General features: G+C 41.4%; 4 protein-coding genes across 4 annotated transcripts; 1 reads left to right on the forward strand and 3 right to left on the reverse strand.

Moving 5' to 3' along the window:
* Nucleotides 1-35: 35 nt before the first annotated feature.
* ints15 (integrator complex subunit 15) lies at nt 36-4215 on the reverse strand. The gene is made up of 8 exons (XM_080502885.1): nt 4123-4215; nt 3126-3330; nt 2802-3023; nt 2503-2668; nt 2122-2399; nt 1779-2016; nt 1007-1046; nt 36-521 (listed from the first exon to the last, which is right to left on the reverse strand). Exons 2-8 carry the CDS (start codon nt 3318-3320, stop codon nt 260-262), a joined length of 1401 nt encoding a protein of 466 aa, XP_080359011.1. The 5' UTR covers nt 3321-3330; nt 4123-4215; the 3' UTR covers nt 36-259.
* A 1307-nt stretch (nt 4216-5522) lies between these two features.
* On the forward strand, nt 5523-13859 carry rgs11 (regulator of G protein signaling 11). Its single transcript, XM_080503468.1, has 17 exons — nt 5523-5636; nt 6028-6124; nt 6400-6450; nt 7325-7431; nt 7633-7684; nt 7795-7853; nt 7984-8060; nt 8230-8311; nt 9421-9489; nt 10023-10046; nt 10153-10214; nt 10600-10713; nt 10889-11004; nt 11969-12056; nt 12151-12289; nt 13063-13145; nt 13225-13859. Exons 1-17 carry the CDS (start codon nt 5574-5576, stop codon nt 13361-13363), a joined length of 1422 nt encoding a protein of 473 aa, XP_080359594.1. The 5' UTR covers nt 5523-5573; the 3' UTR covers nt 13364-13859.
* Nucleotides 13860-14896: 1037 nt separating this feature from the next.
* Nucleotides 14897-23485, reverse strand: pgap6 (post-glycosylphosphatidylinositol attachment to proteins 6). Its single transcript, XM_080503969.1, has 13 exons — nt 23344-23485; nt 21064-21247; nt 20709-20910; nt 20158-20285; nt 19816-20081; nt 19158-19504; nt 18955-19051; nt 18275-18389; nt 17991-18133; nt 17655-17833; nt 17416-17562; nt 17174-17290; nt 14897-17072 (listed from the first exon to the last, which is right to left on the reverse strand). Exons 1-13 carry the CDS (start codon nt 23405-23407, stop codon nt 16743-16745), a joined length of 2319 nt encoding a protein of 772 aa, XP_080360095.1. The 5' UTR covers nt 23408-23485; the 3' UTR covers nt 14897-16742.
* Nucleotides 23486-24106: 621 nt separating this feature from the next.
* LOC308135050 (uncharacterized protein) lies at nt 24107-26261 on the reverse strand. The gene is made up of 3 exons (XM_080502924.1): nt 25873-26261; nt 25148-25332; nt 24107-24751 (listed from the first exon to the last, which is right to left on the reverse strand). The coding sequence occupies exons 1-3, from the start codon at nt 26080-26082 to the stop codon at nt 24226-24228; spliced, it is 921 nt and encodes a 306-aa protein (XP_080359050.1). The 5' UTR covers nt 26083-26261; the 3' UTR covers nt 24107-24225.
* Between the last annotated feature and the right edge of the window lie 519 nt (nt 26262-26780).

The following is a 26780-nucleotide window of genomic DNA, read 5'->3' on the forward strand; positions in this document are numbered from 1 at the left end:
CACCAGTGGTCAACAAGGAGAATAACACCAAAGGGGAAGTAGAAAAATATTTATTGAACAAACGTGTTAACCTCACAGGTTTTCTCAAATGCAAATATGCTAACATTATAACACACACGCACACGCACACACACACACACACACACACACACACACACACACACACACACACACACACACACACGCACACGCACACGCACACGCACACGCACACACACACAGCTTCACGAACGCCTACAAGTTGGGCAAATGTTCTCTTTTAGTGGCTGGGCCGGTAGGGAAAGGGCATCCCTGTCATGAAGGGCTGAGCGGGGTACTGGGGGTGAGAGGAGGGGTGAGTGGCAAGAGGTGCGTGTGAGGTGTGTGCAGGGTGTGTGGGCAGTGTGGGGTGTGTCGGGGGCATTGGGTGTGCGGGGTGAGAGGCGATGGGTGAGTGTGCAGCGTGCGGGCTAAAGGCCAGCGGCGGGGTGTGGATGTTGTTGTAATACATCACTGGACCGGATAACACCAGCTGGAGCAAACTGGAAATTAGATAAATATAATGGATACATTTAGTCTTGTTTTACACAAACACATGTTGGACGTCACAAGAAAAAGCTGAAGGATGATTAAAAAAAAGAACCCTATGACAAAAGATGATTAGAAAAAAAACATTAATTATTGACTTAAGGTGACTCGTCACTCATTTAGATGCAAAACAACTAAAGAACTCTTTACAAATGTTGTTTATTTCTTGAGACGGTTTACTGTAAATTCTGACATTAATAGATGGAAAACAAACCCTGCTGTCATTTATAACAAACACTCAAAACATATTTGAATCCAGTGTGACGAAACATGAGATTTAATTCAATGGAAAAGACTTCACTTGCTGCATGAGGCTGTTCGTGAAATTGACTTTTCTCAACCCCCTAAAAAAAATCTCTAAATTGTAGGATGCCATTCTGTAATGGCAGCCAAACTGCAAATCATGTCAGAAGGAAAATAAAAATGAATGAGCTCTTACTTGTTGTGGGGGAGGCGGGAACAGATGGCTCTCAGGTCCTCTGTAAACACAACATAACGTGTGAGCAGGTGTCGTATGAGAAGGCTATCCATGACCAAAGAATTAACTTATATTCTTCATGCATGGCTGAAAAGATGGCGTTGTCCTTTGAAGGCCTACATCAGGTTCACGTCACCTCAGGCACGGGTGCCACAATACGCCTCCGTCAGAATAATCAATTCCTGCCATAATCTGCGGGCGTAAATGAAATCCATGGGCACAGATGTGAAGGAGCTCTTCTACGTCTGTGCGTGAGAATTTCATTTGTGCTTGTGGATTTTTGCGGGGATATGCTGCTACAAACCAAAAGCATGGGAGATGTGTTTGGCGAATCATCATTTGTATAACTGTCTCAGGACACCCTCCGTCTCAAGTGCGCCGAGAAACATTCGGATCAAATGAATACATATTTTACACGTTATTTTACAGTCTATAATTAATTTATATTAGCGCACTGGAGTTCCATTTAAGTTTCTTCTTTTAGTTTTGTGTCATAGTCAAGATGAATTTTGATTTAGCCTACTGGCAACTTTTGTAGAGTTTGGGAAAGTCTGTTTGAAAGTCAAAGAAAACAAACAAATGGAGCAGGTTTTTAAAATATTGTGGAAAAGTGCCAATAATATTAGTGTGTACAAAAGTTTGGAAACCTGTCGACTTGGACTCATACAGCTGCTGTGTTGGAGTTGTTTGCTTTCTGATCTTTAGTTAACATCATTAAGTTAAAGATTCCCACCTCTGGAGCAGAGAAGGGCTCCACTGGCCATGGACACTTGCAGGGCTTGTGCCAGCCGGTCCAGGGCCAGCTGGGACAACGTGTGCATGTCCGCAGATGAGACGTGCGTGTGTTTGTCTGCCTGGTCCAAAAGTCGGGAAAGGTCGGAGATGAGCGCTGCCAAGGACTCCATCTGGAGCAGTGCCAGGCGACCGTAGAGCCCCTTCTCATTAAGAATAGTGGGCAACAGCATGAGCACCTAGACAAAATATGGTGAAAGTGATTAATAACATTCAATCTGCATATTGGAGTGTCTCTTTTGCACCATATGAAATGTTTCTGTAAAATGTACTGAAACGCAGACCTGCAGGACACTTAGATGAAGAGCAGAGAAGAGGGGCCCCACTTCCGGCTCACTCTCAGTGCTTCCATTAGTCAATGCCTGCTTCTTGTCACTTCTGTAGGCCAGTGGTGCCTTGATGCACCAGCGCATCAAACCCCCTAACGGTGTGACATCAAGTGAGCTGATTGGCTGGTTCCCGGAGAGGGGCGTGTTCAGGAAAGTGATTAAGACTAGACGAGGGTCATCTTGGATCCATGACACGATCATCTGGAGGAGTTCTAGTGGCGGGATGAGCTCCTCTGAAAAGTCAAACACAATAGCGTTTTTTGGGGGGGGGGTTTTAGGTTACATCTCATTTTACTAAAGTCAGATTTAGGATATTTTGGCATCATCGCAAAGTACCTGAGGTGAGGTCATACAGGGTGGTGACAGCAGTGATGAACTGGCAACAGAAACGTGGGCTTGCGCTGTGGATATTCTGCAGTGTGGACACTGAGCCTGGTACCATACTACAGTAATCATCTACCAGCACCTGAGCCAGGCGGACACAGTACACTCGATGGGTTCTCTGCATACCACCAACACAATAAGAGACTTATGATCAGTATTGGTACATTAGGAGCATGAACACGCAAGTATAACCAAAAAAAGAACACAATAATTCCCAAATCTATAAGCACAGAATGCATTTAAACATTCACCTGTAACCAGGTGGCAGCACATTCTAAGATAGGGACTCGGCCCACAGCGATCGCCATTGAGACCAGCTTGCTCAACAGTGCCATGCGACTTTCGTCTGCCTGGTTTCCTTGGAGATTAAAAAGCGCCGAAAACATGAGCTGGCGGACAGTGTCACGACTCTGCTCCTGAAAACAGCTGCACATGATCTCCAGCAGCTGCAGTTCCTGTAGAGCACTCATCCTCTGGAAGAAAACAAACAGACAAAAAAATAAATAAATAAAAATCCATTGACTTTCCACATATATGTGTAGCACATACAAGCATTTCAGACTCTTGTTTCTTACTCTGGTTGGGGTGTTTCTGTCCTTAGGCGCATGCAGAATGAACTCCTCGACCAGCTCCAGGGTTTTCGAGTCCACCTGAGGAGGCTGCCTCCCGGACTGCACCAGGTTACAGATGTAAATGTCAAGGTGGTAAAGCAGCTCCTTGGCTGCACTCAGGACGTCCCGAGGCAGCAGGGACTGACGAATGTCACCCATCCCTCACGACCTGCACAAAACCGTGAACATGTCAGGAACCATCACGGCTGATATGAAAAACTGAAGGGCTGTGAATCAAACCCAAATATAAACATTACCACTGTACTATGTACAGTAAAATAAAAACTTGCTACTGGAAGAAGAAAATGCACAGACGAATCCATTGCGATTCAAGATTTACTAAAATATATTGTATATGGGCAAGGGCTGCCTGTGTGTCAAAGGACTGACGTCAAAAGCTTACTTCGTGCCTATACAGCCTTGACTGGTCTCGGACCTAAATGTGACTGTATGTAAAAGAAATAAAATACAGCAATAAATAATTGAGTCAATTATAAAAGTAGGGGAACATACAGGAATCCAGCAGTAAATATTATCATTTTGAAAATACCAGCATATTTATTCCATCACAATGGATATTTTTCATTCCTGTAATATAATCAAATTGAATTGAGTACTTCAAAGTGGAGGCTGGCTTGGATAGAAGCGCTGAAATGACAGTAACTGGCAGGTACAGGCAGTCTTGGTGTTCAGGAGTAGTCTTATTATGAAACCAAGCGTCATAACAACATTTAAATTGCGATTGAAATAATATAGGACATAAAAGAAGATACAAAAGCCCTCTGAGTATTTAATGGGAGAATACTGGCTGAGTTCACATCTCCACATTGACTCGTCTCCTCCATCCTGATACAGCTACTGTTAGCAACCCTCTGCTAAAAAGGCTAATTTCTACTCCACCACAAACTGCACGTGTCTTGGTTATTCCCGGGACATTTAAAAACAAGTCTTGAGCCCTTACCTTTTTAAAAAAGAGCTCTAAGCTCACTTAAAATTTGATTAAAGACAAGACGAGTGATGAGAACTCTCACAACGATGTTGGAAGCGTTTCCTGCCCCTACGGAAGCCCCGGAGGGAGAAAAAACAAAAAAGCGAACGTCTCGCATTGTTGCAGAGCGTGTGTCATTGTTCACTAAATTCTGTTTATTTCTATTCAAATACACATCATTCATGCAGTTGAAACAAGCATGACTTGAATATGAGCATTTTATTGCATTCTATAGTGTTTTAGTGACACAGAAAATCGTGAATAAAGAAATAGATTTATTTGTTTGTATTTTTATTAATTCTTCATTGCATTTTCAGAATGAAGTAAAACGAATGAAGCAATAGTTTTTTTTTTAATTCATTAAAACATTTTTTTTAAACTAATTATAGCTTGTTTATTTATTCAGGACATTCGGGGGAAAAAACATTCCACAATTGCCAATACTACAGGCCAGGGGTGTCAAACACCTTAAATGAACTGGACCAGTAAAAATAGTGGCATAATAACTTTAGACTTGAATTTCAATGTTTGTATTTGTTGGGACACAAAGTATACATTGTGAAAACCAATATTAACGACATGTTATGATACAAAATATCAGTATCTCAGTTCAGGTCTCAGTCTTGTGTTGAGTCTGCCACTCCTAAAAGCATGTGTTTGAAAATTAATGATTTCTTTCACATTTTTACAATTTGCTTGGTGGTTTGGCCAGATTGGAGCCTCTTGTGGGCTGGTTTTTGTTCCATGAGCCTTATGTTTCACACTTCTGGTGAAGCCTAAATATAAACTGGCTGGCGAGATAAATAAAAGATAAGCGCGTAAAGAAATGTATGTAAGGTGCTATTCTGAGAATGTTGTCCTCAATTTAAAAATGTTATTATTAAAATACTTAAAAAAAAATTTTTTTAATCCACCTGCTTCGATTTCACTGTTACAAAAAATACAAAAAGCAAAACATTTGTTTTTATTATTGACGATACATTAAAAATTCTTAAGTTTATTTGTTATTGTATTTTGACTGTTTTCCTGACATGTCTGTTTTTGTTTTCACTCCATTTAATAGTAGTTTACAAGTTTTTGTAAAATTAATTACAACTCCAAAGCAACACTTTTTAGTGGGGGAAAAGTTATCCAGTCCCTGCTTATACGTATTATGATCACTCCTGTTACAATAAGGTCCAGATGAAGCAGATAACGCGCTGTTTTCTTTTGTGTGCACAAACTATCCAGCATATTGAAAATGACTTTGGTGCAAACTGTAATCCCCTCTAATCTACGCAGGGACGCGCCCGCCGGGCACGGGACGGGGAAAAAAGAGCGTAATGGTGATGCGCGCGCCGCGTCGCTCTCACTCAGGCGCGCTCCCGGCTGCACTTCGCTCCGCACTTTACAGTCCCACCGAGTGATCCCAAGCAGCCCGCAAGATGACCATCAACACCATGGCTAAAGGTGGCTGGCGCCGGGAGCAGATGACATGCTTTCGAAAGGTAAGGACCGATTTTACTGTATTGTATTTTATTTTATTCTTTTTTTTTTTTTAACACAATAAAATGCCGACTCAATCCTGAGTAAATGAGAGGAAATCCAACACACATGAACCGGGTCAAAAATAAAACATGTTAATGTGACACAGATTAAATATCACACACAGACATATGTTTCTTTCTCTCAGTCTAAATGATAAGTATATGTTAATTGTGAACTCTGTGTGTGTGTGTGTGTGTGTGTGTGTGTGTGTGTGTGTGTGTGTGTGTGTGTGTGTGTGTGTGTGTGTGTGTGTGTGTGTGTGTGTGTGTGTGTGTGTGTGTGCGTGTGCGTGTGTGTGTGTGTGTGTGTGTGTGATGTGTGTGTGTGTGTGTGTGTGTGTGTGTCCAACAGATGGAGAAGGTGATTGTGGCCATGCAGGACCCTGACATGGGCATGAAGATGAGAAACCAGAGGCTGCTTATCACTGTCATACCACACGCCATGACAGGTGTGTGTGTGTGTGTGTGTGTGTGTGTGTGTGTGTGTGTGTGTGTGTGTGTGTGTGTGTGTGTGTGTGTGTGTGTGTGTGTGTGTGTGTGTGTGTGTCTCCCATATGCCACCCTGCATCAAAATCTATGTCCATATGTGGATGAGCACATTGCAGCATTACAGTCATACATAATGCAGCAGTAAATTTAGGAGAATATTATGTGCTAAGTGGAGGAACTCATTCTTTTTCTCTCTTCCATGTATTTTTTAATCTATTTTTCTCTTGTTTGGCAGGTCATGATATAATTACTTGGCTGATCCAGAAATACTGTATGTGCGAGGAGGGTAGGTGATGCGCTACAGATTTAGTGTGCATGTGAATATGTGTGTGTGTGTGTGTGTAAGGACTACTGTGATTCTGTGTAAGTGTGACCAGCTCATTGTGTGTTGTTGCTAGTGTGTTGCCAGGATATGGTGTTTTCTCTCCAGCTGACGTGGTAGTGATTTATGCTCACATTGTAGGGGTTGCTGTTTCCAGTAAACAGGAATGGGGTTAGCCCCAGTGGGTCTAAGTTTGATTAACCCACCTGATGATCTGGCTTTGATTAGTGTCCCCATGGAGGCCTTCACCTCAGGAGATCTCACAGTGCCTCAACTAAATTAGTAGTTGGAAAGAAAAAAAAAATGGAGCCCTCCGGTCCCGTATGCCTGGATGCAGACTAAAGGAGGAGAGGGGAGAGTCATTTGGCGAGGGAGATACAGGGTGGAAAGAGCTGATTAAAATGCAGAGCACAGCTTTTTTTGGTAGCTGTCAGTCATGAAAGTAGGGCTCTTTCACAAATGAGCAGAGACGGAAGATTGACGAGGCATTTCATCAGTGGAACAAAGCCTTGATTTGAGAGCGATTGCTGACAGTGTGCATGGGTTTGATGAGGACTGTTCAGAACTAATTGAACATACAGTATTGTACAATTTTTCAAAGTAAATGTATATTCTATAAATAGTTCAAGCAACAGAGCACAGCATGTTGGCATAGTGACGTGCAACGAAATAGCAAAACAGAGCAAAGAACTGCACTCCTGAAAATACATATAACATGGGATATACAATGAAATGCATCTCAAAAGCTCAAAATCTGTAGAAAGCCACCAGCTTCAGAAGTGGAAGAGGAAATGCAGCCCAGTGATAAATATGGGACATCTTCTGTGCTGTTAAACAGAGGCACTGCACGTTGGCGGCATGCTGGTGAGATACGGATATATTTACCCTCTCAAAGAGCCAAGATCACTTGTATTGCGGCCCGATGAATCGCCCTACCGCTTCCAGGTCAGACAAAATAATGCTTCTTTAAAACCGCCCTTCCTCTGTCCACCATCGCCTTCTTCTTTTTTTTTTTTTTTCAACATCTGTCTCCCTCTTCCACTCTCACTCCATTAGGCCACTTCCTAATCTCTCCTCCATCTGCCACTTTTTCATCATCTGCTATAACATCAATGAAAAGAAGTGACTTTTTTTTTTTTCCCCCAGACTCCATACTTCTGGACTAGCACCCGTTGGCCTGCGTCAGAGCTGGACTATGGTATGAAAACTCGAGAGAGGAAGTGTGAAGAAAGAAAATCCGCTTGCAAATAAGATCTGTTTAAATGTTGCTTTGCCGTTTTTAATTGCTTATTTGTCTCCCATCGTCAGCAATCTATCTGGCAAAAAAGAACATAAGAAAACAAGGAGAACTGATGGAATATGAAAAGGTGAGGAAAACATGACTGTGAGTCAGAGAAGGTGCATTTATTATGAATTATGTAGTAACACGAATTGGGACAAGAGGCCTGTGTCATCATTCTTCCTTCCTCTTTATTTTTATTCTCTTTTCCGTTTTAGGAAAGGTACAGTGTGTTACACAAGAGGATCAACCACACCTGGGACTTTGTTGTGATGCAGGCAAGAGAGCAACTCAGGTAGACAAACACACACACACACACACACACACACACACACACACACACACACACACACACACACACACACACACACACACACACACACACACACCAAAAAAAAACCCCAAAAAACACACACATGCACAACTAAAGATGTATCCAAAATGATTTTGTTATTTATGTTCAGGGCATCCAAACAAAGGCGGAAAGCTGACCGCATTGTTCTGGAGTGTCAGGAGCAGGCTTACTGGCTCATCAATAGACCTCCGGTAAGTTCTACTGTACTGTACTGTACTGTACTGTACTGTACTGTACTGTACTGTACTGTACTGTACTGTACTGTACTGTACTGTATGTTGTAATGTTTACTAAACTATACTGTTTCATTCTACACTCAAACACATACTATGTTATGTTATGTTATGTTATGTTATGTTATGTTATGTTATGTTATGTTGTGTTGTGTTGTGTTGTGTTGTGTTGTGTTGTGTTGTGTTGTGTTGTGTTATGTTATGTTATGTTATGTTATGTTATGTTATGTTATGTTATGTTATGTTATGTTTTGTTATGTTGCAATTCTACACTGCATCTTATTCTGCCATTCTACACTTACATACTATACTTCAGTGTGCTGTGCTGCACTGTAGTATTGTATATTACACTGAACTGTGCTATACTGCCCTTTTACGTTTTATACTGTACAGTTAGCATTACTATGCAATGGTATGCTATGCTATGCTGTGCTATACTATACTATACTACAAACCATGACTCTAACTATGAAACAGTTAAAGGTCCTCTTAATGTTCGCCCACAGTCCCTTCTCCCTCCTGCATGAAATATTCAACTTATCTGGTAAAAGCCTCAGCTGACAACTGGAGAAACAGAAAAAGAAGGAGAGAGGGAGAGCAAAGAGGGCCAAAAGAAGGAGAAAGCAGAGAGGGGCGGGGGAAAGAAAAGTAATTACGTCTCATGTTCTTTATGTGTACATGTCATAGTCCATATTTATCTCAGACAGAGACAAGGACTGAAGGGGATAGAGGGAAGGAGGAAGGGGTGACGGGAAGTGTGAGGTGGTACTGCAGGGGACAGAAAAGGAAGAAGACGGGGGTTGGGAGGAGGAACTCCATGGTGCGTCAACCTTATGAATTAGGGACAAGGGCTTGGAGAAAAAGAAAGAAACCTGGGAATAAAAGTCAGAGCAAGTGGAGTGGAAAGCCAGGGGAAGGATAAGTGCTTTACACACACACACACACACACACACACACACACACACACACACACACACACACACACACACACACACACACACACACACACACACACACACACTACTAGATGTATATATGAGTTTTGCTTTTTTTTTCTTCTTTTCCAGCCTGGGGTGCATAATGTGTTGGATATGGGTCTGGAGCGACCGAATAACTTCAGTTCCAGAGTTACATTGGTTAGTGGTCCAACCGCATTGAAAAAAAAAAATAAAAATCTTGTATGGTCTCCTCTGAAAAACTCGATAACACATCTGTCTGTCTCTTGTCTCTTGTCTCTGTGTTTTATTGTTTTTATTTCCCATTTTCCTACTGGCTTGGTTTCAAAAGTAAGTGTACAAGTGAACTACGTCATGCCAATAACGAAAACAGTGAATTGTAACATTTTTATCACATACGTTGTCCTACATGAACATTATGATGGATGGAATATTTTCAGAAGTAGGAAAAGTAATTGTAGTTGTAATTACATATGCATATTGTATAATGTTATGATCAGAGTCTAGCGTCACACTTTGTCACAGTTTGTCCAGGTTGAATTATTTAAATATCTGTTGTGTGTGTGTAAGCACCTACAGACACCGCAGTCTTCAACTATTCATATGGCAGTGCAACTGTAACCTGATATATACTGTTATATACTGTGCGGATGTATAATGTACTCAGTGCGTGATTTCACATGAAGGCATTGTCTTGCTCTTTACAGAACTAGAACAGTGACTACTACAAAAAAGAGGTACCACATCATGTATAATTGAGACGCCATCAATTTAAGCACGTTGAGTGTCGAATAATTGTAATGCGTATCCAACTGTATGTGGGCTTTCTGCCTTTGTTTACAGATTGAAGCCTGCAGAAAGGCCCTTGGAAGAAACCGTGTAAAGTCATCCATATGCCTAGAAGGGTGTGTGTCAATTTGGAGAAGTTTCACACGTATGAGCGTGCATGCACGCACACACACATACATACACATGGGGATGTACACATACTAGGTCTAATGGATATGCTATTGCCCGAATCAAACTGTTTCTTATAGTACACACACACACACACACACACAAAGCTTAGTGCTCGCACTATGAGAGCCACTAATGGATGTTTCCTGGGGCAAGTTGGAATTAGTGGCCATTAACTCTTATGATCTGCACTAGTAATACAATAATGTTTTGTGTGTGTGTGTGTGTGTGTGTGTGTGTGTGTGTGTGTGTGTGTGTGTGTGTGTGTGTGTGTGTGTGTGTGTGTGTGTGTGTGTGTGTACATGCCTCTGCATTGGTGTGTGCGTTTTGCAGTTTTGTGAAATACAGTGAGCAGAACCAGAACCATGATCCCATCATGCAGGGTTGTCTTCCCAGTAACCCCTGGATCTCTGATGACACCGCACACTGGACCATGAACGCAGATTTGTAAGGCGAAACGTAACGACATGTAAAGACAAATTCAACCTTCGGTGTAGCGTAGTACGCTAATAGCTCTCGAGTTTTCCTGATACTGACAGTTCATATGTTGCTTTATTGTGGATTTAACAGATCACATTGTTAAAGCACATCTTTTGAGTTGCTTGTGCTGTTTTGTGGACAGGGTGCCTACCCCAACACGTCTTCGAGTGGAGCGCTGGAGCTTCAGCTTCATGGAGCTTCTCAATGACTCCATGGGGAGGAAGGAGTTCATGACCTACCTGGAAAAAGAGTTTAGCGGTGAGAAAAAAAGACTTGTTAGATTTCATGCAAAAAAAAACCCTCTGGAAATAATCACCTTCTTGAAGGAACCAATTGAATGAGATCTGCAAAGTGATGAGACATTTGAGAGAGAAGATATAAAATATGGGTTTTTTTTTAATTACAAAAACAAAAGTAAAAGATATATCACTCCATCAAATAATGCTATATAAAATATAGGACCATTAAAAGGCTGTTATGTAATTTTGAAGTCATGGTTCGATTTAGTGGCATTTTTTTCTTCATCTATTCTTCTGCATTTTTGACCTTATTGACTGAACATGGTTGTGATCCAATTGATGTCAGTAGATTTGCATTCCTCCGCCAGTTTCTTTCTGTACCTCAATACACCACCTTGTGGTACAACATGTTTTGCAACCAAATGGACTGGGGCCAGTTGATTCACTTTGGTCCAAATACCAGCGGAACATCACAAAATTATCTTTGACTTGACATCATGATTCTTTATTTGTCATTTAGCTGATTATTTAAGGTCAAACAAATTTCATTAGTCACAAATATTAAACATTGTACTTTAACCGTTTATCTTCTCAAGCCTACGATGGTTGTGTGCTTTTTCTTGTGGCGTGTATTTTATCAGTTGCACAAGTTGGTATGGATTACATCATCTCAACATTCTAAAGTGTCACACAAGATCTCCACTCAGTGGCTTGTAATTATGTCTTCTGCTAGCAATCAAAGTATTTAATGACAATGATTGTAAAGAACAGACAGAATTAAAATTAATTCCAGGATATGGCTTAATGAAAAAATGGTTTGGAAAGTAAACACATTGTGAAAATATACAATGGCTTGAAGGAGCTGTTCATTATTCGTATGAAATATTGCCACATTCCAAGTCTTAATACAGAGACCATTAATGTTGTTTTATGCTAGTCCAGTGATAGCGAGCCTCTCACTGTGTCTGTATCTCTGCCAACAGCGGAGAACCTGTGTTTCTGGCAGGCATGTGAAGATATCAGACATGGAGAAAGTTCACGGATCACAGAGAAAGTGGAGGAGATCTACAAGTGAGCACGCACTATTACACAAACATACTAAAAATACTTTGCCTCCATCAGGTGAAAGTCACTCTCTTTTTTTTGGTGTTTGTATGTGATCCAGAAATTTCCTGGCTCCCGGAGCGGCCCGCTGGGTCAACATCGACAGCAAAACCATGGATAAAACCTTAGAGGGGATCCGGCGTCCGCATCGCTTTGTCATGGATGATGCACAGATGCATATCTATTTCCTCATGAAGAAGGTCTGATCTCTATCACACCCACTGCAGATTGATAAGCTTCAAGTACTTCAACTAATCTTCAAAGACCAGATGAGTGTTAAAAATCATTTATCTAGATAAACAAAAAGCACAAAAAAGGGGGAAAATTAATTAGTCAAACTAAATTCCAACACAATCAGGGGGGCAATAGCTTACACTGATGACAATAAAGTCTCTGTCCATTCATCTTGTATACCACTTTATCTAATTCATGGTTGAGAGCCACTGGAGTTGATGCCAGCTGACTAAAAGCGAAGGCTTCGTCCAATAACTGCAATAACTGAGTGGCAGATATACTGTAGAGATGAACTATTTAATTTACTGACCCTGCCCAATATGTTATAAAATGTTCAGAGAACAACTTCCAATCATAATTATTGTTTCACATGTTTTGTTCTTGCCTTTAGTAGAACAATACACGTTTGCATATGTAAAAATTCAGGGGAGGACAAAAAGCAAGTTCTAACAATTGCTATAAATCTGGACGCCACAGAAGATTTTTTCATATTTGATTATATCCTTATAGGCTGAATTGAAAGTTTGCAGCATTCATACAATTACACAAACCATTTGTTTTAAACCCAAACCTGACTCTGAGGTCATTAAACTATATAAAAACAAATTCCCTTGCTTTCTTATCTTTTGTATTGTTCTTTTCCAATCTCACGAGGAAGCATATCTTTAGTACTCTAAAGGCATATTTATCTCTTTTCTTTTACATCAACTGAAACACGATGTTTTGTGTGTTTGTTTAGGACTCCTACCCACGATATCTTAAGTCTGACCTGTACAAAAGCATGCTGGCCAAAGCCATCGTTCCCCAGGAAACCAAAAAAAGGTAACGTTTTATATTAATCACCGCCCTGAGTTTAAGACGTCACTTTCTTCAGCACGCTTCTTGTTTTCCGTCCTGCCAGTGTGTTTCCCTTCATGAGGCGTCAGCGGCACGCCAGTCCCTCCCCCGCTCAGGCCATCACTCAGGCCCAGGAGGACGACGGGCGGGCCAAGGGGGCCGGGCAAGCAGGTACCAACTCTGCAGCCGCCTCCAACGCCTGATGGCGGGCCCGAATAATAAATATAATAAGTGTCGGATTCAGTCACTCGCTCTCACGTCGGTTTCTTCTCCATCTAAACAAATGCAGACAAAAGCTTTTCCTTCACTCATATTGAAGCGCAGGGCTTCCAGTCAGGAAGCACATCTTGATATAAACATCAGCAGCATAATTTCTAAGCACAAGCTCAGGAAAAGAGCTTTTACTGCTACTGTTAGACCCTTTACTGCTACATCATCATCATCCTGTATCTACTTCCCATCTCAGAGAGTGCTCTGAATTATTCTGGATCGCTTTCCTTCATATCAAACCTTCCCTTCTCTTTTGACCCCACTTATAGATTTTACAATGGATACCCTGTGTTTTCATTTATGTGGGGACTGTTTATTGAGAGTAGCGCTGTAGTTTTGCCCCAGCATGTCTGTGATGATCATACAGTTTGCTTGTCTGACTCATTTCATGCAGGAACGTCACTTTGTGATTGTAGTTTCTGTTCATTTGGCTGCGGAAAGTTTTCATTCCAATAAAGTGTCTCAACAGCTGTCAGTGTGACGTTGTGCGTGTGTTTAAATCTGTGTGTGTGTGATCCAGCTTGAAATTTACTTTTTATTTGAGTCCTTTTCACATTTACAAACCCTATCATTTTATAACATTCTCCCGAACCCATTGGATTTAACACTAAATTGTAATACTGTAGAAATCTGACTATTATTTAAGTTTTTGGACTGATGTCAGAATCCTAGTTGCTATGCAAGTATCTATAAAAAAGTTGTAGTGACTTGCCGTGTTGGCTCCTATGAAAAATTGACAGTACCATTATGCTGTTTCAGCATATTTCTCGACTGGCTCCCTCTACTGGCTGCATGTTGTTAGAGAAACGCAGGCACTGATGCTGCAACAACCACTAATCCAAACCCTCCATGGCTGCAGTGTAATTGAGAGTGCTGAGCACTGCTATAAAAATATTTTATCTCAGCAGGACGGCAACAAAGTTATTTAAAATGAGAAACAGCAAAGAAAGGCTATTGGCAACAAGGTTACATGACATTGTACAGGAGGAAAAAGCATAAGACGACTGCATTTCTGAGGATGATAGTGAAAACAGACACAAAACTACAGCTTTCTTCGCAGTCGAACCAGCAAGAAATCCAATATTGAATGCTAAATTCCCTTTCCAACCGGATTTGTAACCCCTCCCCACATGCCATAAAAGTGTGACGCTTATCTGTGAAAATCATAACCAAGCATTTGAATGCCTCACACTTCTTATCCTCACATCCCACAGCACTTAAGCCTGAGGTTGAGTGATGTGTCAGCTTTGTAGGACCATCAAATTTACTAATGAATACAAGATATATGTGGACACGCACGCACGCAAGGATTATAGTAATCTGCTTCCCTCGATTCCCCACCCATGTTCTGGTGTGTAAGTATCTGTGTTTGTGTGTGTGATGTGTCCGAGAGAAAAGAGACTGAAACTATGTCTGTGCACAAATCAATAAAGACCAATTCAATAAAATGTTTCTTCTTATGCAACTGATTTATTTTTGGGTAGTATAAATGCAATTTTCATTTTGATCAGACTGAAACAGAATTATCCAGCAGAGTTGGACACAGTATTTATTCCATCCTTACAATGTGAGCTACAGTCCGTTGCAGTTGAAAAACACCTTTTCAATACTCCCACTTCAATGTGAAAACAAACTAAATGGAATTGTACACGTGAAGTTCCAACAATTAAGGAAAGGAAGGCAATGCCCGTGCGACAGTAAGAAACATTCCATTTCAATATGTGCAACATCCCGATAAAAACAATTGTTACAGTGTGTGACACTCGAAAAGAAACACCACAAATTAAAAGCCCAGTGCAGAACAAAATAAGGAAAATGTACAGTAGGGTCACACACATTCACACACTTTCACTCACAGAGAGACGGATGAAAGAGGAGGCACCAGACAGGGAAGTGTCAATATACATTCGTTTGAGTGTCGATTCATACACACAAGATATTTACACTAAATCTGCAATCATAAAAGTGCTTGGAAGTGATTGAGGGTAGAAACAGAATTGTTTAAGTGCGTGCACCCCAGATTATCAAGGTTCATATTCACATCCACGCTTCACTGAAGGCTGTAGTGGAGTACTGAAGGAGAAACCACCACCGACAGACACACACAGAGGAACATTAAAAGGGCAATGTCAATGACAACAAAGCCCAGGAGAATATCTGCATAAGGAAATCAGGTTTCAGAAAGTCTTTCTTCTCTCCAAAAGCCACCAAACAAATGATTACAGATTACAGATATTGCACTGTATGTAGAGTAGAATGAGGCTTGCATGGCACAAAATGTTATCGGTAACTGAGGCTGTCAATGACAATATAAAAAGGCATAAAACATGTGATGATGAAACAATGGCAAGGGGACTCGTCATTAGATTGCATTGATTTCTCTTTGAAAACCACGATTGTGTAAATGCACTGAAAAAGCTGTACATCTATAAAATGAGTCTTCAATTCTTGAATTTCAACAAAATCCTCTACGGTGAGTCTTTTGACTTGAGTCAGTGAGTAGTTGTAATTCGACACCAGCCTCGTTTTAATTTCAGCTCTTGCTCAGAGTTGATTGCTGCAGGTCGTTCATCTCTTGGTCTCACATTTTGTCCACATTTGAGAAAGGAAAGCAATATTATTATGTTCATTACAACGAGAGAATAAAAAGGTCCTCCTTAAAGCAGACCGTATAAAAATGACTTTTACAATGAATCAGAAGCTTAAACCGATCTTCATATGCATGGGTAGAGGAATAAGGAGCGTTTCACTGGTGGTGGGTAAAATTTCATACAGACTGAATAAAAAGATTTAAAGTGGTCCACAAAGTGCTATTCTTCATAAATAATTTACACAGTAATTTCCTATTCTCGTGAAATATGTACATACATAATATGCACCAACTGCTCTTGAGGTGAAAGGTCAGGAGGTCTGTTACCTGAAGAGTATGATGTTGTCACCTGAGCTGCTGCAGTGCGTCTCTGCGGAGGTCTCTAAGGTTCACTTTGGACTGTTTTTCCATTTGGTGAGGGAGGTCCAAAAGTTTGCTATTAAAATCTGATTTAGAATATATTGCTATTAAAATAGACAAAAAAAACGTTCACAATTATTGGAACAGTGGAAAAGAAACTTGTAGACCTGATGAGAATATATGAATATCTCTGCTTCTGAAATACGTCATTTAAGCTTTTCAGACACTTTCGAGAGTCGGATTCCTGAAAGTGTGGGAAAATTCTGGCAGGCAGCTTGTGCCTGTTTGTAGTGTTCGACTGCCAGTGCTGTTTAAACCTTCCTGCCGACACACGTAGAACACTGGGAGCTGCTGTAAATCAGCTATGTGACAGTGTAGAGTTCGTCTTTGCCGTTCTGACAGAGTGTATACCCACAAACACGAGGTCTCCAGCTCCAACTCCAGTTTAGGCTCCAGCCTTGACTCCAGCCCAAATCCTCCCTTGTCTTCTGTTTCGGTGGCAGCAGGAACACCACACAGCTGGCCACCAGGATGTGCCACAGTGAGTGTGTGTAGTAATAGTTGTCCTCTGTCTCGGCAAAAATGTATAAACAAACGCCGATTAAGGCGCAGATTGCCCCGGGGATCAGGTAGAAGACCCAGCGTCGCCAAGAAGGTGGGTAACAGTGACGTCTACGGACCCCCCGATACACCTGTGAACAAAAATTGTTGCGATATTCATCTGTACCGACCCAGAACGCCGCCATAGACTCCATTAGAGCGCGTTACAGGAAAAAGCAGGTGCTTCTCTCACCCAGGCAATGACCATGAACATGATGGCACAGAGAATAGGGCCCAGCAGGTTCCACAGGCCTTTGCGGTCGAGCTGCATGGACATGGCTATCAGCAGAGCTCCGAGCATAAACAGAGTCTACACACACATAACACAGCAAGAAAAACACAGTGAACACACATAAGCTGGTGGGAAAAAAAAGACGGGGAGAAAAAAAAAAACCCCACCTCCAAAAAGCAGGACAATAGAAATGAGTGTCTCACATATTTGAAGACGTCTTTGAGGCGAGCCATGCACAGGATGGTGACCCAGATGGAGCAGATCGAGCCCAGGAAGTCACAGTACTGGAGGGCATCGTAGTCCATGATGCACAGCACCGCCACACCCGGCTGGTCACAGGCGTGGTAGAACTGCAAAAAACAAGCAGCAGAAAACATTCCTGTCGGAGTGTGCCACTGCATGCATAGGCTACATTTAGAGACGGTGGCTCCGTGTGCATTACCGTGGAGAAGAACATGGTGAAGAGGTAGACGGAGGCCTCGGTGATGTAGCAGCTCTTGACGGCCACCACGATGGCGGGCAGGAAAGACAGGTTGCTCAGTGTGAGCAGCAGAGTTGCGATCAGCTGCTGACCGTACGACTGAGCCGTGGAATCATCGGTGCAGCCCCAACCGCTCCAGCCTGCAGACACGGGGGGAGGGAGGGGGGTAACTGATCTGCGTCACTGCAAACATTTAATAAATGACTGGCGGAGATAATATTGTGAATTTAGCTGAAAGGAAGTAGGCATTTATGCGATGGTTTTCCTGAATAAATGTGTTGCGTGTCCATGTCGCACCAGCCTTGCAGACACAAGACGCATATAGGTAGCTGTAGGATCTCAGCAGTCTACATTCTCCATAGGTCCCACAGTCCTCCACACAGGCACTGATAAACACCTCCGGGACCACGGACACAACTGTCGCGTTGCCACAGTCACTGCTGGAAGAAACACGGAGGCAAAATCCAGGTGAACACATTCGGTTATCTGTGTTGTATGCATGTACTTTTGTATACAGTATAAAGTTATAGTGGAGTATAAAGACATTTCTAGAACTTCTACAAGGTGCACGTGAGCCTTACCTGTTGCATAAGAGCTGCAGTGTGAGGTACCATGTTGTTGATTGAGGAAAAGGCAGCCTGATCACCTCTTTAGGAACGCTGACGTTCACAATGACACCATAACCTCCAAACAAAGCTGTGGGTCAATCAGTGGTTTTAAGTTCTTTTTGCTTTTCAAAATATCTCCGGTCAAGTTTTGAAGCACAGGTTGAGTCATTCAATTATCATCACCACGGGTTACAGTTTAAATGGCAGGAGACAGATGATACATTTGAATAAATTAGCAAAGTATTTGTTTTCTTAAGGGAACCTGCCAAAAGCAATCTTTTTTATTTTTTTAGTAGATTAACTTACATTAGATAAATCCCTTTGGGCAGGTTCCCTATATAAATAGAACATAAAGCACAAGTTACGTATTGATCAACAATACAAATTTTAAATGTGCCAATTACCTTTACAGATAAACAAAATGAGATGTGGGGTAAAATAAGTATTTACATCTATATTTGACAATCAATCTGAAGAATTTCCCCCTCAGGGAAAATATTTTCTATTCTATTCTAAAATCACAGCTGCTTGAGAAAACTGAAGACTAAATATCCCAATTTTTTTTTTTAAATACTCAATAATTATATCCGGTTAAAATGTAACAAAAAACATCCCATGTCTTCCTTCCTGTGTGTGAGTCAGCAGTACTTTACCTGTTCGGCAGGGCTGGGAGTGATTGAGTTGGAGGACTGGAGCCCAGGGGGAGAGACAAGCAACCACACTGCTGCTGTTCCCCAGTGTTGAATTAGTCTACACGTTCACAACACAAAACGCCAGCATTATAGCAAAACAACGAGAACTCTCAACTCTAACTGCTGATGTTGAAGGAGTGCAAGATTGACTGGGCGTTACTCACAGTGTTGAGTGTGAGCTGCAGGTTGAGCGTGCCACCGGCGGCTTGCGTGGGTAGGGGGTAGGCGAGCAGTGTGGGGTGCGTGTTTGTAACGCTGACGTTTGGTCCATTGACGGGGGTGTACCGGAGCGAGAGCACGTCCACCTCCTCGTACAGCACAGGGAAACTCCACACACACGCTGACGCCGGCAGCGGAGTCATCAGTGATGCTGATTCATTGATGGAGGCGAGTCCCTCTGGGCCCACGGAGCCGTTTCCAGCCGACGACGAGTTGGGGAAGCTGCTGTTGCCACGGAGAATGTTGATGTCATCATCTGCTTTAAGGCCTACGCTTTGTGGCTTACATCCCACTGAGGGATGAGCAATGAGAAAGAAAGGAAATAGATTAGACACAGATTGAAACATGTATATCAGAAGTAAATCCTTTTTTTTCATCATTAATCAAGTTTAAATGTTGAAGATAATATCTTCACATATAGAAATAATTGCACTTAAATTATTTAAACAAAATGTCCTCAACCAGTATATTAAACTAACTTTTCTCCTGAAGTTGAAAAGCATAAATCCCACTCATATTTTTTTCTTCATATTTTGCGTTTCACCATCATTGAACATAAGTCTGGGTGAAACCTGATTTTGCGATGCGTGCTTCTCTGCTCACCTGTGTAATTAGAAGCAACATTGAAGGTCACAGTGCGGTTGACTTGGTTGCTCTCCACAACAACTCGCAACCACGTGTCCCAAGGCGGGTTAGAGAGCGCTGCCGAGCAGCCGGTCCCCGAGCAGTTCACCGTCACCGGGCCCTGCTGCAGCGAGGCCGAGCCGAGCCGGAGGACCAGCGAACACTTTCCGCTCCCTGCTCCCTCTTCTGATGAGCAGCCAGACACCGACACCGAGAGAGAGGAGGCAAACTCTGGAACATGCAATCTGAAGCAAAAGACTAATGAATTCCATGTACAACAACAGCAGCAGCAGTGCGGGAACAAAAAGTGACACTTCTTACTTAAGGCGTGCAGGATTGTCCGGGGCAGCTGTCTGTGTGAGGAACATGCCCTGCTGTAATATGGGGGTGTCCACTGCTCTTCTGATTGATAACTGAGGCTGGAAGAAAAAGGAACAGGACGGAAAGCCCTAGACAGACACACAAAACAAATATTACGTGGTGATATTCTGGTGTACATATCTCTTTGAAAATCAGTGCAGTTTACAGAGTTAAATGATTAGAATTTAGACAAAAGACACAGAGTTGCACACACAAAAATTATTTATATAATTAAGGATTAAAAAAAAACAAAAAAACAAAGAAGCTTTTTTCCCCCAGGGTAGACTTTGGTCAAAAGAGTAAAACTAGCAGCTGTGACTCTGCAAGAAAAACAATGTCCAAGAATGTGGCTCAGCATCTTTACATAACAAAGTAATCCACCTGCACGCGGCTGCCTAGAAACAGGCTGGGCTCAAATGGGAATTTACAACTACAACACACAGAAAACTCAGAAAGTATCTTGGCTAAGTATGAGCCTTAAAAGTGTTCAGCATTTGCAGCTCAATACAAACCTTCTGCTCAATGCGGCCATCATCTTCTGGCAAGTGAGCAGCAACGAACCAGTCGCCTGGAGCCGGGTCAGACAAGTTATAAGTTGTGGAGCTCTGTGATGTCACCGGGAGTGCCAGAGACAAACAGGAGTTCCACAGTGTTGCATTGGGAAACATGGACCCGGTTGGATTTATGACTGGAGGAGAGCCCCATCGAATATGACTACAAATGAAATTTAAACAGAGATAATAATTGAATCAAAGGGAAGAAATTTGAGAAAACTGCAGGAATTACAAATGGAAACGAAGTAAAAATTGAGAATCAAAATAGATTGGATGGAAAATGGGTGCAAATGTTCACGAGGACCTTCCTTACATGGTGACATTGTGCTGCCCACAGTAAAAGTTGGAGCCCTTCGTCACAGAGAACAGCCAGCGAGCAACAGCCGTCTCCTCTGGTATCTGAAACCTCTGCAGTCTCACGTTGCCATACCATCCATACTTGGACAACTTCTGAGCGGGTTTGGAGGAGAGTTCAGAAACAAATGTCACCGCCCCATCTGTAGTGGGAAACAGGTAACGTTACTAAGAAAAGACGAAAACAACATTCAAGTGGGTCCCCGGTTAACCAAACATGCATGATCTTGGACTGTGGCAGGAATCTGGAGAAACCTAGAAACACTCCAGAAACCATGGTCTGGATTTGAACTCAGGACATTCTTGCTATGAGACAAGCAACTCACTGACCATCTTGAATTAGGTTTTTTTTTCTATTCCCATGTTATCCAGTGTATGGCACAGACAAATACTTCTAAATCCTCCTGTAACCATCATTATTATTCCAGAAGGTTTCATATTGTGGCCTATCAACACATACAGTTGCCAACACTAAAAGATAAGCCTGTTGTGATGTTTTGATTTTGTGATCAACTGTTATGTTGTATTTTCTTAATTGTACAGCAAGTGTTTGTATATGTATTTTACTGTTTGCCTCATTTTATTGTAGATGCATTTTATTGCCTTTTTACATCATGGCCAGGGGACTACAGATGAAAACTAGACTTCTGGCTAATTCTGGCTTTTTTAACCATGTGTAACCATGTGTTTTATGAAATCGCACTGTACCCTTTTAAATAAAGAAATAAGAAAATATTACATACTTGGAAGTGTTTTGGGATTGTGTTGAAGCACTAGTATTCAAAGTGATACAAAACTAATAACTATAATACGGTGTTTTTATTACTCCACTGACAGAAATGAGGCGAGGTGAACTGTGATACAGGTTTCATCACCCACAGGACCAAGCTGCTCACATGGTCCTGCCTTGTGGATCTACAGTGTTTAGCTAACATTTTGATATTTCACCATTGCAGGCTGTAAAACCAAAAAGAACGTATTGTCTTTATTTCACCTTCAACAATAAGATTACTTACTATTATTATTTCCATGTTTGTGCGATACTGGAATTTTTCTCTTAACAACTGAAAAAGGGGGCTACTCGCCTTTAAATGTTCAAGCGGTTTGAGACATTGTAGCAAATGACAGTCGATGAAAGTCACTAATTTATCAGCTTTGACAGCTTTTGGGTGATGACTAAATTATTCAGAAAGAAATTATCATTATTTTATTTTTGAGACACTGAAACATTCCATATTTAAATGAAAACTGTACTTTCAAGAAAAGTATTTCAAATATGGTACCAATATGATCAATTAAAAAATTTTATCAAATTCTTTAATGTATCAAAGAACAATGTGGAAAAAAATAATCTGAACTGGAAAAATCTGATCTTTACCAAACAGGATGAAGATTTAAATTGTATCAAAATGAGTTTGAGTATGTTGTGTCAGTCTTAAAAACAATATTTATTGGTTGTTTTTTTTTTAACAACATGACAAAAGTTGAAAATGCTGCACTCAGTTTTTAATTCACATTATTATCTCATAAATATAGAACAAATAATATAATGACCAATGGGTAGTTCTACAGGAAGGAAAGCTACATCACACTATGAATATTGTGTAGACTGTGAACTTTATATTAAATATTGGACATGTTTTGAATAAATGACACACTTGAGGAACACAATTAGAGATATCTAATGTTAGATTAGCTCGCCACACATGAAAAGAAACACAAACCGGTGTTAAAGATTACGTAGTTGCCCTGTTAACTGGTGACCGACTTACTTTAGCATCCCGTGTTGTAGCTAGTAAAAGCAGATGTTCAAGATCTGATAGAAAGCCGTCACCATCCTGGCGAACGCAGTTTAACTGCATTAACAATAAAGTTTAGAAGTTTCGTATCTTTTGTGAGTCCCTTTTCAATACCTGCGGTTACTAGCCGCTTCGGTCATCAGTTAACAGAGGAACCAGTTCATCCAATACACCGGAACAAACACAGCCACACTGATATCAAGTCTGAACTTTCATAAAGAAACCATGACAGCCACGTACTGATATTTCCCTAGTTAATTAATAATAATCATTGGTGATTGTGTGACCCTGTGAACACACACTTTCACCTTCAAACTCATGTGTAAAGGCGACAGAGGGCCAAATGTGCAACCGTGTCGATTCGTGTTAACTTCGAAGCAGAAACCTCTACTGTTAGCAAACGTGCTAACACACCACCGTTCATCCTTCGCCAAACTCACCGTCTCCCAAAGTCCAAGCTGACAGGACGACCAAAATGACACCACGTAGAAAACGAACTTCCATGTTTCCCTTTCAAGTGTCCAAATCATCACATCTTTCCGTGTGTACCTGAGCCGTCACATTCAGGAGTCGCTGCACGACACTTCCGGATCTGGATGTAAATATGTGACGTCACGTCGGTCATCAGGCGCCGCATTCAAGACCGTCGGAAAAAACAGAATCAGAGACGCAAACACTGGAATCCCAAAACAGGTGCCTCCTTTGCATTTCCAGTTATCCCCTAAGTCTCCTCATGAGTGATTGGTGCATATTCAAAGACAATATAAAGCATTTACTGCTTTGTTTATTATAACAAACACATTAAAGCTCATTATCCAATCACAACTTTAATCAAAACTATGACATTCTCTTCAATATCATTTTATTTTGCATCATATATACACGTGCACCAAATTACAAAGTTATGTGAAAAAATATGTAGAATAATTATAAAAAATATGTTTCTTTATATTTATACAAAAAAAAATAAAGAACAGACAGTCAAATAATTATTATATTCTAATAAAAGGTAAATAAATCTCCCAAAAGACAATCTTAACCTTAAGATTACTAAAAATCAGTTTCGTAACACAACTACCATATCATAAGAGTTGATAGAGCTTTTTTATATATTCAGTGTGCAACGTTTACATTCTGATAGCGCTGGCAAGGTACAAAAAGGCACACATGTATCACATGAATCACTCAGCAATAAGAAAGCCTGCTCAAGGACGCATTAAAGCGCTTTAAAGTGCATTTTGAGTCCCACTGTCGTGTTGGAAGTTGGTGGTTGAGAAATAAATCAAACCAAAAACCCCAGATGTAATCATGTTTTTAGGAAATCATAAAAATGTTACATCATCCTGAGACTCCACCCAACACCACTGAGCATCGTAGCCCAGCAAAAGCTCTTCTTTACATTGTGCAATATCTTCCTCCTCAATAGTCTGAGATGTTGCGCAACTGTCCTGACTTTCGGGCACAGTATGTGACTCTCCAGATTCCTGTGTAGGGGTATAAGTAGCAGTATCTTCTTGTTCTCTTCTCGATCTGCTGGACCTGAGCAGAGCTCTTTTGACGACGTTGGCATCATCTTTGATGTTTTTCAGTGCTGCTGAAACTGAGTCCTGTTGTTCTGGCTTTGGTAAATTAGCGATATTCAAATTCTTAGAAGGACTAAATGATAACTGATCTTGTTTGGATCTGGAGAGAATTGCATTTCTCGTTTCATTGGACTTCAACCTCAGCATGTCAAGATATCTCTGGTGATTTGAATTATCACTGTCTGAATGAGATAGTTGTTGATCTGCTGATTCTTCATCTTTGGCTTCAGTCAAATCCTGATCACAGATTGGACTTGGGCTTTCTCTGTGGGAGCGACAGTAGAAATATTTAACCAGGTGTGTGTTAAACTAGCACAATTTTGGACACTTCAACACATGGACAGGCATAAATAGAAATCCAACTAACAACATTGGGATTAGAGGGTGTTCTGCTTGACCATTTGTGGCATGGTATCCTAAATGGAAAAGTGCTTTAAATGTTCATATATGTAGTGCATTTTAACTTGTTGCTATCTTCCACTTGCATCCATGACATGTCACAACTAAAATGTAAAATACAGTGTGATTTAGCATTTATTGCACTGCAATGCTAAGGTTACAGGAGATAATGAAGGATCACCATATTTAATTTTGGTTAAGATATAAAAACAAAATGCATCTTTGTTGTCAAATCTTGAGGACAGACAATTGCCAAGTGTACCTGTAGGGTGACATTGAGAGTCCGTGCTCATCCACAGTGGCAAGACTACTCAGGCTGCCCGTTAAGCTGCTGCCACGACTGGTTAGGGTCCCTCGCTCCTCCATCAGCCAGCGCATGGCCTCAATGCCTTCGTGAACAGCCACCAGCTGGCGCAGAATCCTCACATCAGCAGAACGGAGCCACCTCTGAGGAAACAGCAATGAATTAGCCTGGATCAAACTGATGCAAGTGCAAATATAACAACAGCCGTGTGTTTTTGCATCTCAGGTATGTGCGAGAGATAAGAGAGGTGTTTCAGTGCATGCATGCTTTAAATATCATTGCATTTATGATGCCCAGTGTTTGATGTGCCTACCCTCATCAGATATGAATGGTATGAGTGAAGAAGCTGATGTTGAAGGGCAACAGCAGAGGAATCCAGTCAGAATGTGCATAGTGAACAAGGTGAAATGAGCGAGCAGACACCGGAGGGGAGTGGTGAGGTGACAGGTGACAATGTCTGTCATTACAAATAAAATACGAGCAGGTGAAGTGGTTGAGGACAGAATTAAGGCATTTGACATTTCTACACATCAGTGCAGATATGTCAGCAGGATAAACAGAGCGCGGATTGCTGAAACAAGTTGTGCAAGTTGTGGCGTAAGCCCATGAGACAGACAGGAGACAAATTCTATTTAGAAACATGCATGCGATACACATTAGAGAAACACCACAGGCATATTTACCATCTCTTGTTTTAAATTGTTAATTTTGTCAATAAAACTGTCACAAGCAGAGCTCTGGTCTCCTCTCTCTGCCACTTCAGACCTCCAGCTGTCCTCGCACTCCGCAGCATCTCTCATCCAACTCAGAAGACTCTCCGGTATTTTCCTCCCAGTCTTATTTTCCAAATCCTTTAGATCAGGAAAGGGGTCGGTGAGCATTTCCTCTGCCATCCAGGTGTAAACTTATTGCTCAAAGAAAAAAAAAAGAAAAAAAAAGAAATCCAAAAATGCTGTGCGTAAAATTACCTAAACCTCCCTGATCACCACTGAAAAACTAAAAGTCCCAGTGTGCGAGTCTCACACATAGACAAACCCCTCACTCTAACCAACAGACAACAAGTATAATATTCCTGAACTGTCCACAGTTGAACATGACTGGGACAGAAAAACTCTCCGCAGAGGCGCAGAACAAGTCGTGAAAACGCTGGAAGTGTGAAGCAACAAATCCCGTGTGGCTGTTGACTGCTGTCACAATTCATGCTGCAGAGGTATTGCTGCTATGTAGTCCGTAACATGATGCTGGAACTGCACTCTGTGTTGTCCTGAAACAATGGTAGGAGTTGCATTCCAGCGGTCACATGGGGAAGCACCTGTGTGCACCCACCAGGCTGCTGGTGACGTAAGCACGTACGACATAGTCTCATTATACTATATATAATGGCTACAGTATCGCCATCACGTGATTATATCATCACGTGGGGACTATTTTTATTGGACTACTTGGATCAGACAGGCTGGTGACCTGGATGGAGGAGGTTGGTGGACACTTCCATCAGAGTTTAATCCAAACATAACTAGTGACACGTGTGTCGCCTCAAATGAAGTGAACTACATTTGAATTAACCACCATCACATACTGATAGAAATTT

This window comes from Blennius ocellaris, assembly GCF_963422515.1.
Source record: "Blennius ocellaris genome assembly, chromosome: 10".
In the NCBI taxonomy this organism is placed as follows: Eukaryota; Metazoa; Chordata; class Actinopteri; order Blenniiformes; family Blenniidae; genus Blennius; species Blennius ocellaris.

Coding starts and splice junctions, on each gene's coding strand:
- ints15 (XM_080502885.1), bottom strand. CDS start 3,320: ATGGGTGACATTCGTCAGTCCCTGCTGCCTCGGGACGTCCTGAGTGCA. Junction 2,669..2,801: donor GTGCTGCCACCTGGTTACAG/GTGAATGTTTAA, acceptor GGTGGTATGCAG/AGAACCCATCGAGTGTACTG. Junction 522..1,006: donor TCCCGCCTCCCCCACAACAA/GTAAGAGCTCAT, acceptor TCTAATTTCCAG/TTTGCTCCAGCTGGTGTTAT.
- rgs11 (XM_080503468.1), top strand. CDS start 5,574: ATGACCATCAACACCATGGCTAAAGGTGGCTGGCGCCGGGAGCAGATG. Junction 7,854..7,983: donor AACTGATGGAATATGAAAAG/GTGAGGAAAACA, acceptor TTTCCGTTTTAG/GAAAGGTACAGTGTGTTACA. Junction 12,290..13,062: donor TCTATTTCCTCATGAAGAAG/GTCTGATCTCTA, acceptor GTGTTTGTTTAG/GACTCCTACCCACGATATCT.
- pgap6 (XM_080503969.1), bottom strand. CDS start 23,407: ATGGAAGTTCGTTTTCTACGTGGTGTCATTTTGGTCGTCCTGTCAGCT. Junction 20,082..20,157: donor GACAATCCTGCACGCCTTAA/GTAAGAAGTGTC, acceptor CTTTTGCTTCAG/ATTGCATGTTCCAGAGTTTG. Junction 18,134..18,274: donor CTGCAGCTCTTATGCAACAG/GTAAGGCTCACG, acceptor TGTTTCTTCCAG/CAGTGACTGTGGCAACGCGA.
- LOC308135050 (XM_080502924.1), bottom strand. CDS start 26,082: ATGGCAGAGGAAATGCTCACCGACCCCTTTCCTGATCTAAAGGATTTG. Junction 25,333..25,872: donor ACAATTTAAAACAAGAGATG/GTAAATATGCCT, acceptor CTGTTTCCTCAG/AGGTGGCTCCGTTCTGCTGA. Junction 24,752..25,147: donor CTCTCAATGTCACCCTACAG/GTACACTTGGCA, acceptor TCGCTCCCACAG/AGAAAGCCCAAGTCCAATCT.